The sequence below is a fragment of the Pelophylax lessonae genome, assembly GCF_965119305.1.
Source record: "Pelophylax lessonae genome assembly, chromosome: 4".
Lineage (NCBI taxonomy): Eukaryota > Metazoa > Chordata > Amphibia > Anura > Ranidae > Pelophylax > Pelophylax lessonae.
Genome location: NC_138771.1, coordinates 517,421,638 through 517,435,886, shown reverse-complemented (window position 1 = coordinate 517,435,886; position 14,249 = coordinate 517,421,638). Strand labels below are relative to the sequence as shown.

Here is a 14,249-nt window from a genome sequence, read left to right as displayed (position 1 = left end):
CGAAGAAGAATAAAGGAGTTTTGATTGTTTTCATCTTACTTTCCCGAGTGCGGTCTACTTTTTTGGATTCTTCATGGAAAGGAGAGGGTCAGACATGGAGAGGAGAGGAGAGGAGAGGGTCAGACATGGAGAGGAGAGGAGAAGGGAGGAGAGGGTCAGACATGGAGAGGAGAGGGTCAGACATGGAGAGGAGAGGAGAAGGGAGGAGAGGGTCAGACATGGAGAAGAGAGGGTCAGACATGGAGAAGAGAGGGTCAGACATGGAGAGGAGAGGAGAGGGTCAGACATGGAGAGGAGAGGGTCAGACATGGAGAGGAGAGGAGAAGGGAAGAGAGGGTCAGACATGGAGAGGAGAGGAGAAGGGAGGAGAGGGTCAGACATGGAGAGGAGAGGGTCAGACATGGAGAGGAGAGGAGAGGGTCAGACATGGAGAGGAGAGGAGAAGGGAGGAGAGGGTCAGACATGGAGAGGAGAGGGTCAGACATGGAGAGGAGAGGAGAAGGGAGGAGAGGGTCAGACATGGAGAGGAGAGGAGAGGGTCAGACATGGAGAGGAGAGGGTCAGACATGGAGAGGAGAGGAGAAGGGAAGAGAGGGTCAGACATGGAGAGGAGAGGAGAAGGGAGGAGAGGGTCAGACATGGAGAGGAGAGGAGAGGAGAGGAGAAGAGAAGGGAGGAGAGGGTCAGACATGGAGAGGAGAGGGTCAGACATGGAGAGGAGAAGAGAAGGGAGGAGAGGGTCAGACATGGAGAGGAGAGGGTCAGACATGGAGAGGAGAGGAGAAGGGAGGAGAGGGTCAGACATGGAGAGGAGAGGGTCAGACATGGAGAGGAGAGGAGAGGAGAGGAGAGGAGAAGGGAAGAGAGGGTCAGACATGGAGAGGAGAGGAGAAGGGAGGAGAGGGTCAGACATGGAGAGGAGAGGAGAAGAGAAGGGAGGAGAGGGTCAGACATGGAGAGGAGAGGAGAAGGGAGGAGAGGGTCAGACATGGAGAGGAGAGGGTCAGACATGGAGAGGAGAGGAGAAGGGAGGAGAGGGTCAGACATGGAGAGGAGTGCAGTTGGAAGTGAACCACGTCATTGCCTGGGGAGGTTAACATTTTGGAGGTTAAACCAGGCAGTGAGGAAAAGTGATATCCCCTCCTTACTGACTGTCAAATGCCTCTGAAAAGTGACCTGAGCATGGATCTTTTCAGTAGAGTGGCAGTGCCTGCTGCAAATGCATACAATCCTTTGAGTTCACATGGTGCGCTGTAGTTTGGCTGCAGTGCTGCTGTACTCACAGTTTTCCTTAGCTGCAGTCCCATAGATTTATTTTAGGTTGTGCGTTTTTCCTGCAGTTCTTTTTATAAAGTGCATCAAAGCTCTTTTTCTTCATTTTAACAACTTAAGGACAGTTTTACCCCCTTGAGGACCAGGTCATTTTTTGCGATATGGCACTGCGCTACTTTACCTGACAATTGTGTGGTTGTGTGGCGCTGTACCCAAATAAAATTGATGTCCTTTCTGTCCCCACAAATAGAGCTTTCTTTTGGTGGTATTTGATCACCTCTGATGAATTTTTTTTTTTTTTGCGTTATAAACACACAAAAAAGAACGACCATTCTGAAAAAAAACAATATTTTTACTTTCTGCTGTAAAACATTCCCAATAAAAAAAAAATAAAAAAATTGAATTTTTTCATCATTTTAGGCCAATATGTATTCTGCTACATATTTTTGTTAAAAACAATCCCAATAAGGGTATATTGATTGGTTTGTGCAACAGTTATCGCATCTACAAACTAGGGGATAGATTTGTCATTTTTATTTATTTATTTTTACTAGTAATGGCGGTGATCTGTGTTTTTTTTGCGGGACTACGACATTGCGGCAGACAGATCGGACCCCTAACTGACATTTTTGACACTTTTGGGGGGACCAGTGACATTACTACAGTAATCAGTGCTAAAAATATCCACTGTTACTGTAATAATGACACTGGCAGGGAAGGGGTTAACACCAGGGGCAATCAAAGGGTTAAGTGTGTCCCCAGGGAGTGCTCTCTAACTGTGTGGGGGATGGACTCACTAGATGAACACAGAAACCTGTGTTCCTAAATAGCAGGAACACAGGATCCTTGTGTTCATTACTGACAGAATGGCGTACTGCCTTGTTTACATAGGCAACCCGCAGTTCTGTCTCCATGGGGAACGATTGTGGGTTTCTGGCACACATCGTGTCCAAAGTACCTGCTGATTGGCTTCCCCTCTGGCCAATTGGCACATGTCCCTGCTGTCTATTACACGAAACGACATACAGGTACGCCGTTTTGTGTAATAGTGTAAGGGCTCTTTCACACGGGCGATCCGATCAGATCCGCCTGTCAGTTTTTTAGGCAGGTCTGATAGGATGCTCCATGCAGCTCTATGGGGCAGCGGATGTCAGTGGACACACCTCCGCTGACACCCGCTGCCATCCGTATCCGATCCTGTGCGTGAAATCTGGACGGATGGAAACCCTATTTTTCCATCCGTTCAGTAATCGGATCGGATCGGATGAGAGCGGACAGGCGGTCCGCTCTCATCCGATCCCCCATAGAGGGCAGCGGGGGCTGAGACACCTCCCTCTCCGCACTGCAAGCGGAGACGGAGCTGTCATCCGCCGGCTCAGCGGGGATTGGTGGATCGATCCCTGCTGAGCAACACGGATCCGCCTACGGAGGCGGACCGCGTGAAAGAGCCCTAAAACTGCGTGGCTGGTAAGCAAGCAGTTAAATGTACAGACTAATAGAATTCTATGGGACTGGGGGTAACATGCAGGAAGACTGTGGGGACATCAGCACTGCAGCCAAATCACACTACATAGGGGCAGATCACTGCACACAATGCTGAAATAGAACTCCTTAGCTTCAGATAAGGAAATAGGGGATGGAAGAGGAATTTGGGAGAGAGCAGGAAGGGGGGAGGAGGAGAGGCTGGTGAGTGGTGACAGTTCACTTACTTGAAAAGGCAATGCAGGCTTCAGGCTTAGGATGTGACTGTCAGTTCAAACTTTCCCTCCCACACAATCCTCTTCAAAGACCTCAGAGACACAGGCTTCCTGTGTGGGCGGGCACATTGAGAGAGGGGCGGGAGGAGGCAGAGCATTTCTGGAGGGGGCTGTGCAGTGTATGGAAGACAGAGACACTCAGCCCTGTGACTGGTGCAGCCGACCTCCCTGTCACAGGACACAAAGCAACTCGCAGCAGGAGTGTGTATGCTTTTCTAACATTACACAGCTCTATCTCGTCTCTTCAGGGGGCGGGGTCAAGGAGGCGGTGCCATGGTGGAGCTCTTTTGAGTCCCTGGCTCTCAGGCTGCCTGCAAAAGGGAAACTGAACAAGGGGGCGGAGCCCCACGTTTCGGCCCCGCCCACCCCGACATCAATTCTTCGTTTTGACAGCTCCAGCCTTTTGCAGCTGCCCCACCAATCACTGGATGGACATTATGCTGAGTATTTAGCCCCGACCAACCCCACGCCTTGGGAGTGATTCGGGGCTAATCATTTTAAAAAGGAATATGAGACTCGGGGCTTTTTGGGGGCCAACTCGGGGCTATAGCCCCTATCAGCCCCCCCCTGCCGACGCCACTGCTCATCAGATCAGGCCACCTTCTTCCATTGCTCCTTGGTACACTTCTGATGCTCACATGCCCATTGTGGGCATTTTTGGCTGTGGACACAAGTCAGAATGGGCACCCTGACTGGTCTATGGCTACGCAGCTGCATACACAGCAAACTGCGATGCTTACTTTTTCTGCTTTCAACACAACTTCAGGGACAACATGTTGCCTAATATATCCCATTAATTCTCAGATGCCATTGTAATGAGATAATCAGTTATTCACTTAACCAGTCAGTGGTCATAAAGTTATGGCTGATCAATGTCTTAATACAACCTTCTGCCATCCTTTGCACAGCACTCATTCAGACTGGGAGAGGAAAAGGCAGCACCAATATCCAATCAGGCTCTGCTGCAGTACATATGTGCTGACAGGGAACATGCTGACCGGAAGAGAGAATAGAATAAGCATAAATTATTTTTTCCCAATCAGCAGGCTGTGGTCATGCTCTTCACCCAGCTGTGATGATGCTGCTGCAGTGGCAGGTTAAAGGCCTGGCTGTGCTGCCCGGCAGGGGTACCTGGATCACAAGTAAGAATTAGCAGATCAGATTGATTTTGTCAAAGCTAATTTTAATAAAAATACCTGATGTGTCCTAAATTTTTCCATGTGGACTGCTTAGAAGAAACTCGCTTGAATAAAATAAAAAGAATCCTATGGCTTTATTTTCATGTGGCCACTATGTCAGCTCTGACATAATGATCAATGGTTTTGTGACTTTATCTGACTTAAGATTCCTCACTAGGTGCACTCAATGTGGAAAAAATACTTTTCGTAACCATTGTTATAAAAAATACACACAAATTATATATATATATATATATATACACACAGTATCTTACAAAAGTGAGTACACCCCTCACATATTTGTAAATATTTTATTGTATCTTTTCATGTGACAACACTGGAGAAATGACACTTTGCTACAATGTAAAGTAATTCGTGTACAGCTTGTATAACAGTGTAAATTTGCTGTCCACTCAAAATAACTCAACACACAGCCATTAATGTCTAAACTGCTGGCAACAAAAGTGAGTACACCCCTAAGTCAAAATGTCCAAATTGGGCCCAAAGTGTCAATATTTTTTGTGGCCACCATTATTTTCCAGCACTGCCATAACCCTCTTGGGCATGGAGTTCAACAGAGCTTCACAGGTTGCCACTGGAGTTCTCTTCCACTCCTCCATGATGACATCATGGAGCTGGTGGGTGTTAGACACCTTGCGCTCCTCCACCTTCTGTTTGAGGATGCCCCGCATATGCTCAATAGGGTTTAGGTCTGGAGACATGCTTGGCCAGTCCATCACCTTTACCCTCAGCTTCTTTAGCAAGACAGTGGTGATCTTGGAGGTGTGTTTGGGGTTGTTATCATGTTGGAATACTGCCCAGTCTCCAAATGGAGGGGATCATGCTCTGCTTCAGTATGTCACAGTACATGTTGGCATTCATGGTTCCCTCAATGAACTGTAGCTCCCCAGTGCCGGCAGCATTCATGCAGCCCCAGACCATGACAGTCCCACTACCATGCTTGACTTTAGGCAAGACACACTTGTCTTTGTACTCCTCACCTGGTTGCCACCACACACGCTTGACATCATCTAAACCGATTATGTTTATCTTGGTCTCATCAGACCACAGGGCATGGTTCCAGTAATCCATGTCCTTAGTCTGCTTGTCTTCAGCAAACTGTTTGCAGGCTTTCTTGTGCATCATCTTTAGAAGAGGCTTCCTTCTGGGACGCTAGTCATGCAGACCAATTTGATGCAGTGTGTGGCGTAGGGTCTGAGCACTGACAGACTGACCCCCCACCGCTTCAACCTCTGCAGCAATGCTGGCAGCACTCATACGTCTATTTCCCAAAGACAACCTCTGGATTTGACGCTGAGCACGTGCACTCAACTCCTTTGGTCGACCATGGCGAGGCCTGTACTGAGTGGAACCTCTCATGTTAAACTGCTGCATGGTATTGGCCACCGTCTTGGCAATCTTCTTATAGCCTAGGCCATCTTTATGTAGAGCAACAATTCTTTTTTCAGATTCTCAGAGAGCCATGAGGTGCCATGTTGAACTTCCAGTGCCCAGTATGAGAGAGTGAGAGCAATAACACCAAATTTAACACACCTGCTCCCCATTCACACCTGAGACCTTGTAACACTAACGAGTCACATGACACCGGGTAGGGAAAATGGCTAATTGGGCCAAATTTGGACATTTTTACTTAGGAGTGTTCACATTTTTGTTCCCAGAGGTTTAGACATTAATGGCTGTGTGTTGAGTTATTTTGAGGGGACAGCAAATTTACACTGTTATACAAGCTGTACACTCACTACATTACATTGTAACAAAATATCATTTCTTCAGTGTTGTCACATGAAAAGATATAATAAAATATTTTACAAAAATGTGAGGGGTGTAATCACTTTTGTGAGATATCGTATAGATAGATAGATAGATAGATAGATAGATAGATAGATAGATAGATAGATAGATAGATAGATAGATAGATAGATAGATAGATAGATAGATAGATAGATAGATAGATAGATAGATAGATAGATAGATAGATAGATAGATAGATAGATAGATAGATAGATAGAAAGTTAAAAAATGTTGAAACATAAAAAAAATGTAATTCAAAGGAGCACAATAGCCCCCAGGGGCAATTTAAAGTCTATTGCACCCTAAAAACCACTATAACCCAGCTTAATTGCACCCTCCCTAATGATTTCAATACATTTTGTTAGAATATCTGAATTTTGCTCATCCCTAATCAGAAAGAAGCCTGGCTGCAAAAAATTGCAGATCCTTTGGTGGATAAAGCTATTTACAGAAAAGGGCTTTCAGCTAGTTAGTCACTTGCCCAGAGTTTAGGGGGGGGAAAAAACACTGTGGATTGGGCACAAAGATGTGTATCTGTGCCAACCACATGTTGGGACTATCTTTCTATTTCAAAGACCCTACCAAAGCACAAAGCTGCTGTTGTAACAATAATAATATTAACTATTATTAATATTATTATCACCATCATCATTATTTACTGGCAGGGCTGCTGTTAGAAATTGCAGGGCCCCATACAGACTACCTGGCAGGGCCCCCTCAAGAAAATATTAAAGATATATTTAGCTAAAATTACAACAAATCACTATTATCAGACACAAATATAACATAACTCGCATAAAACCTGCTAAATCTAAAAAAAAAAAATATAGTAAATAAAAAATAAGATGAGATGAGAAAAATATACAGGCTGGGCAGTTGGAGCTCAGTGATCAGAGAGACAGAGAGAGAGAAACAAAGTTACAATTTACAAATAAACTCCTGAGCAGAGATAAGTGCTGGGAGGGGGGGGGCACACAGGGAGGGGGATTAGTGAGGGACAACTGTCTCTTTCTCAACAGATAAAAGCTGATAGCAGGGAGAGGGACAGATCAGATTCAGGTGCTGGAGGAAGATTTCTGTATTTGTTGTCCATCACTAATCCCCCTCTCTGTGTGGGCCCCCCTGTGTGCTAGGGCCCCCTACAAGGGGGCTGGTGGTCCCCCCCTATCAGCGGCCCTGTTTACTGGGGTGCATGTTTATTAAAGCCCCATTAAAATCTCACAATTTTCATTTTCTCATAGCCCTGTACCCTTGCTGGTTATGATTTATGACTGTTTTTTCCCCCAGAAATCATTAAAAAAACTTTTTTCTCTAAGTGAAAATAATGCTTTGTTCCCTGACACTGCAATGCTCTGTGCTGTCGTAGCTGAGTAACAGCCATACACCTCAACACAAGTGTTCCCCTACAGACTTGAATTGCCATAATAATAATAATATTTATTATTATTATTGTTGTTATTATTATTATTATTATAATTACTACTGCCATTATCATCATCAACATCATCAATATTAACTAGGATGCGTGCTTATTAAAGCCCAAATAAAATATATAATAGAAGACATTTCACTATTTTATTTTGGTTGAGGTTTTTTGGTAGACATACCATTGTATTGACCTGCTAGATACATACAGTATGAATACAAACCCATTCTTTTTAAATATCCAACTATATTCTAACCTGATATGTAATAAAATTATACTTTTTAATTCATGCTTTTTTGGAGTTTTCTTTTGTCTGATATACCCATAATAGTCCCCATTCTATTGGAGGGTATTCTTTGATACTTTGATTGGGATGATGTTATTCTCGCAGCCTTTTGCCTTTCACATTTGAGATTAAGTGTATGTCAAGCCAAAAACTTTTTGGGGGAATAATTAGAATTCCTGTTGGGTTTTTATCTTTATCTAGTACTCTGTTAGAAAGAGTTGCCTTCACTTCCTGTTCTGCTGACATCATTGTTTTCACCAGACAGGAAGTAGAGAAAAATATGCAACAAGGACATATACTGAAAAAAAAATCTGATAGGGTAAAGTATTTGTAAAACCAATTAGAAAATCTGACATAATCTATAACATGTTAGTGCAGCTAAATAGTAATTTTCAATCTGTTTATGTCCCACCATGAAGGTTATTTTTTGAGCACCAGTGTTAATTTTGTCGGCGAAAATATTTTCATCATAGTTTTCGTCAACTGCATATTTTCAGAGACCAAAATTAAATGAAAATAAATCTCAGTTTAAATTCAGATGACTAAAATACAATTAAAACTAAAATGGCATTTTAGTCAAAAGACTATGACTAAAACTGAATCAAAATTTGACGTCAAAATTAACAGTGGTCAAAAAGAAAAATTCTTGTTTGTTTATGAAACTTGATTTTATTTCTAAAGATGTTAATTGATACTTGCTTTCATTATTAACAGAGAACTGTAGAAACATTTTTATATTCAGGTAATATGCGCAATGGCATTACAGTTTACAATTTTTTGTTTTTTTATATATTTTAAAGTTGCACTTCTGTTTGTCAAAAAATCAATATTTTTGTTTGTTTATGATACTGGAGATTTTAGTAGATTAAAATATGACTAAAATTTAAACAATCCAGATGCCTAAAATACAAGTAAAACTAAAATGGCATTTTAGTCAATAGACTATGAGTAAAGCTAAATTGAAAATTCACGTTAAAATTACCACTGTCAGGCACTTCCTGTTATAATGGGACAACCCTTGGTCACTGGCTCCAAGTTGCTCACAACCAGGAAGCCACCATGACCAATGACATACAACTGGCTCAGGAGTGCATGTAGACAGAGAATGGTGGAAAAAAAAGCCATAGGAGATCAGCAACACTGAAACCAGTGATAGGATGAAAAAAATGAAAATAGTATATTCCAAAAAAAAAAAAAAAAGGTTAGTTATGATAAAAAAGAGCTTTAGCAAAGTAAATGAAATTGAATCGGGGTTATGTTTGATTTAAATGGGAGACTTCAAGTTTCTCTTAATAGTTTTTCCTTTTATAAATACAGGGCTCTGTTTTTGACACTGTCATGCACTCCGTCAGACTTCAACTAAGTACTTGTTATGTGACTATCACTGTTATGTGATTGTAACTCCTGACACTTTACAAAAGTAGCAAGCCCAGACAAAGCAAACACTTTTGAAGTACGCTTAAAATAATAATATTAGGATTTTGTCTTTGGCCCAGTTGTAATTGGTTCATTTTAAGTAATAGGCAAAGGCAAGTTTTGCCTTCAGTTGTGGAGCATCAACAAAACCCAGAAGGTCCGCTAGCGACAGTTGGCCAAATTATAGCCGAGAACATTTTTGTTTCAGAACAAACACTTTGTTGGGATAGTGACTAATGTAGACTCTCAGTCAATTCTAGCAAAACCATTTAATGATAATTTTATAACCACTCTAGAGTCTAAAACCATACAGAGTAGACCAACCAGTGATAGTAAAATCAAAAAACATTTTTTAGTATCAAACATTCTGTTGTGATAGTAGCTACGTTTGACTCTCAATGGGTCCTAGCTAAATCATTTAATGATAGTTGTACATCCACTTCACAGACTAAGACCATTTACAGTAGACCAACCAGTGACAGTAAAGAGCAAGGGAGACCAATAAACAATGCTGTACAATGTAAAGTGTTTAGCGATGCTTGGCCAAACTCACCCTAGGACATTTTTGTTTAAGTATTAAAAACACTGTTGTGATAGTGGCTAGGTTAGACTCTCAGTCAGTCATAGCTAAACCATTTAATGATAGCTGCGAATCTTCTCCAAAGACTAAAACCATTTACAGTAGACCAGCCAGCTATAGTAAAGGGAAAGAGAGAACAATAAATGTCTTTGTACAATATAAAGTAATTTAGGAGGGGTTGGAGGACTTGTCTATATGATTAGGCCTTAATAGTTATGCATATGTGATTAGTTATTTTTATGTAATAGGCAGGGGCAAATTCTTCCTTCAGTTGTGGAGCATCTACAAGGCTCAGAATGTCTCCTAGCTAAATCATTTAATGATTATTAATATTATTATTATTATACAGGATTTATATAGCGCCAACAGTTTGCGCAGCGCTTTACAATTTGAGGGAAGACAATACAGTTACAATACAGTTCAAAACAGGAGGAACTAGAGGGCCTTACATATGATAGTTGTATATTCACTCAACAGAATAAAACCATTTAAATAGGCCAACCAGTGATAGTAAAGAGGAAAAGAGACCAATAATGTCATACTTTGTAAAGTGTTTAGCGACGCTTGGCCAAACTTTGGCCTGGAACATTTTTGTTCAGGGAACAAACACTTTGTTGTGATAGTGACTAATTTGGACTCTCAATCAGCCCCAATTAAACCATTTAATGATAGCTGTGTAACCACTCCAAAGACTAAAATCACTTACAGTAGACCAATCATTAATAGTAAAGGCCAAAGAAGACCAATTAACAATGTCATACCATAAAGTGTTTAGCAAAGGTTGGCCAAGCTTTGGCCTAGAACATTTTTGTTTAATATCAAATACTCTGCTGTTATAATGGCTAAGTTAGACTCTTTATAAATCCCAGATAAAGCATTCAATAGCTGTGTATCCACTCCAAAGACTAAAACCATTTAGAGTAGACATACTAGTTACAGTAAATAGCAGGGGAGACCAATAAACAACATTGTACAATGCAAAGTGTTTTAGGATGGGTTGGAGGAGTCAGCTGCGTGATTAAGCCTTAACACTTACGCACATAAAAAAAACTGCAGACTGTACAATAGTAATATGATTCAGTTTAAAAATCAAAATGTGTTTTTTGAGAGTATCGTATGCAGAGTACTATAAGAGATACAAAATAGCTGGACCCTTTGTACACCTAAGATCAGTGACTGGATACTCAGAAGAACAGCAAGCATCATTTATGGACCCTGTTTAAAAGGAAACTATTCCAGTGTTCCCCATAGCAACCAAATCTGTAACCATAAAACAAGCCATATTTTATGTGAAAGAGCTTCCGTTAACATTCAGAGATATGCAGGATTCCCCATACCTGCACAGAAAATGATATACAGTATTTTTTATTTATGTAATTATGGTTTACCACTTATTGCATAGCTCCTAATCCCTCTTCTTAGCCCAAATTCTTCTGTCCTTTCCACAGCTGTTCCTCTTAAAACCTGTAGTATTGATATTTATAAGTAAATGGCTTGCTTTAGTCGTAAATTGTTTATAATTCTCTTGATCCTGAACCTTTTACATATTATTTATTAATGCAATTTAAATGTAATTGATATTACATACAGTAAAATTATTTTTTTTTTGTGATTTTTAACTTGAGATATGCAGTAATCTTTAGCAGGTCCTAGAATAATGGTATGTTGATAGCCTAAACGGTTCAAATTTTAACTATGATTTTTCCATTGCTGTCAAAAAAATAAAAGAAAGATGCTGAGTGAACCATTAGTTGCTTAGGTTCTAGCATTATTGCTATCATTGTTGGTCAAATCCAGGCCCTGGATCCTACAAGCACCAGCTACTGTAAGTATAGCTCAACCTACACAAAGATGTACAATGACTGCCATCCTTTCTGACATACTGGCATACTGGGCCCCAACTAAAATGAGTTTGAGGACCTCTGTGCTTTTTGGCCCTACCAAATGAAATGCAAGAATCAAAACGGTAGCTAAGTACATTATTTTGCCTTTTTTTCATCAGGCTCCATGCCTACAGAATGCTGCAAAGTATATTATAGTTTAATCCATCATATATGTAGGGCATTGCAATCTCCTCTATTAGTAGATGAAGGCCAGAACTAAAACACAAGACATTCATATGAAACTGAATAGGAGAGAAGTTATGAGAGTCCAAAGAGCAAATAATAGAAATGGCTTTGGGCACCAAAGGCAGATATATCCAAGAGAGACTGACTAGGTTTCAAATAATTGGAGCAGGGATTGGATAGTTGGAATATGATTGCAACATATTACAGTATTCCTATACAATATGAGTAAATCCAGTGATGCAATATCCCTACTACAACATCAAGCAAACATCATATCTTACCTTTGGCAATTATATCTTCAATATCTTGATCAAAGCCCAGTCGGTGGCATTTCCTCCACAGGCCCATGTTGGTGGAATTATATTGTCTATTGCACTCATCGGCAGCGCTCATTGCAAAAAGCTGCCTCCTGTTCCTGGCTAGAAGTAACTTTCCCTCCCAGCGGTCTAGTTTCGACCTACTAGCCCTCAGTGGAAGATTGTTGTTGGAGTTATAAATGAAACCTGGGTCGATTCTTCTATTTGTGAAGCCTTTGCACCTTTCCCGATGTCGTCTTGCATCTGTCTCGTACCAGTGGTCGGAGCAGATCGCTACAGCTAGCATGCCTAGGGCACACAGGGCTAGGGACAGTCCAGCATAGAGGAGTAATCTTCCAGCAGCCATCCTCCTTCTCACAGAGCCATCAACATTTTCTCGAAGGATGGTAGTCTTTGTGCTGGAGGCCAGACAGAACCCACAGGCTTTGCTGCGGGAGCCAGGAGAATTATGTTCAAACCTTGACGTTCATAAAATCCAATCCAAGCATTGCATTTATCAGTTCTGGTTGATGTAAGTAGCTGGTAAGTCATTAGCTTAAACCCAACTCCCCATAAAATAAATAAAAGCAAATAACAATGTCTTCACACTTCAGCCTACCAATTGACCTCCAAAATGAAGTACCTTGCTCAGAAAGTGAATCATGGTTGATTGAGCCTGCTCTTTTTTTTTCAGTCTGATAGCCTCGATGTTATGTTGACAGCAGGTTGCCTGTAAACAGTCTCCTTATGGGAATGGGAGATGGAACTTGAGCAAAACAGATGCGATATCCAAATGAAACCTGAACCCCCACTGTGTCCTCTTTGCAAAAAATATGGTCAGCAGCACTGTGCACTTACCTCTCAGCATTTGTCAAACCATGTGCGATGTTGGGTGTCTAGCTACATAGGGCTAGATCGCCCTCAGCAAAGCAATTTAGACTCCCTGTTGTGTCTCTGGAAGCAATCTCCCTGTGGGCAAGCAGACTGTTCCTTTGTTTCACAACATGTACATCAAACCTTGAGATTCCACCCTGCTCTTCCATTCACTGCTCTGGGTGTTGACTGTCAGCAAGCATATAATCATCAGCTGAAAGATTTCTTTACTCTTGTATTCCTGTGTCTCATCCTCTGAATCGCTCTTCTTGGTCTCCTCTGAAATGGAAGGTGAGGGAGAGGGGGGAGGAGAGAGAGAGAGAAAGAGAAAGAGAGGGAGAGAGAGGAGGGAAAGATTTCAGCACCATGGACAGCAATGTTCAATCTAAAAGCCCTATCAGTCCCTTTAAAGCAAATAGCTGTATCAACACCCTCCGCCAGCTACTAAAGGGTGCCTCAAAGCTTTATTTAAATAGGGTTTAGGATTGCAGCCTGGTTCATGCTGCCAAATAATCCTAAATCTTATTTTATCCTCCCCGTCTCAGCAACAATACATCCAAGATCAGATCAAGCAGCGGAGAAAGATAGGGTTTAGCAATCTTGATTTTTATCCTCGTTGCTTTAAACAAGGTGAACAGTACAGAGCTTGATCCAGGACTAAATACAGCTAAAACCAGCAAGCAGACATGCATTAAACATCAACAAATACAAAAAAAAAAAAAAAAAAAAAATGCATGCAGAACCAAGGAGGTACAAATCTGCATCTAATTCAAATCAACAGCACTGGAATGGCTATAATAAAGCTCAGCAGCTGTCTGAAATGCAATTACTGTGAGATCAGCATTGTGCAATTAATAGGAATAAAGAAAAAGGCAGTTGATCAGTTCACCTGGGAATCTGTGCCTTGTGCATACAGTCAACCCGCAGCCTTGGTTGGAAACCAGAGACAGAATACAGAAGGGCTTCAGCCAAGAACAGATGACGTCACTCATGCAACGTGAGGCTAATGTCTTATACAGTTCCTTAAAGCTGAACAACACCCATTCCTCTAACAGTAGCAGTATGAGTGTGTGTTATAGGGGAGAGTGGAAAAATGCTGCACTTGGTTCTGTATTGCAAGGAAAACAAAGGAAGCTGGAACATTTTCTAATATAGTAAAAAGCTCCAGGACTGAATTTTTTAAAAGGCTTGCTTCCTGACTCTCCCTCTTTTGGAACCCAATTTCTCCCTATTTTTGGATGCAGAGATTTGATTTAATCACTAAATGTCAACGATATATAGCAT

General features: G+C 41.5%; 1 protein-coding gene across 1 annotated transcript in view; it reads right to left on the bottom strand.

The window, feature by feature from the left end:
* Positions 1-13,944, bottom strand: part of TMEM178B (transmembrane protein 178B) — a 479,244-nt gene extending 465,300 nt beyond the window's left edge. Inside the window, exons 1-2 of the mRNA XM_082254639.1 lie at positions 13,855-13,944; positions 12,078-13,244 (exon numbers count right to left, since the gene is read on the bottom strand). Of these exons, the coding sequence (XP_082110765.1) occupies positions 12,078-12,459 (382 nt within the window). The 5' untranslated portion in view covers positions 12,460-13,244; positions 13,855-13,944. The remainder of the gene's footprint in view (positions 1-12,077; positions 13,245-13,854) is intronic.
* Positions 13,945-14,249: the final 305 nt, after the last annotated feature.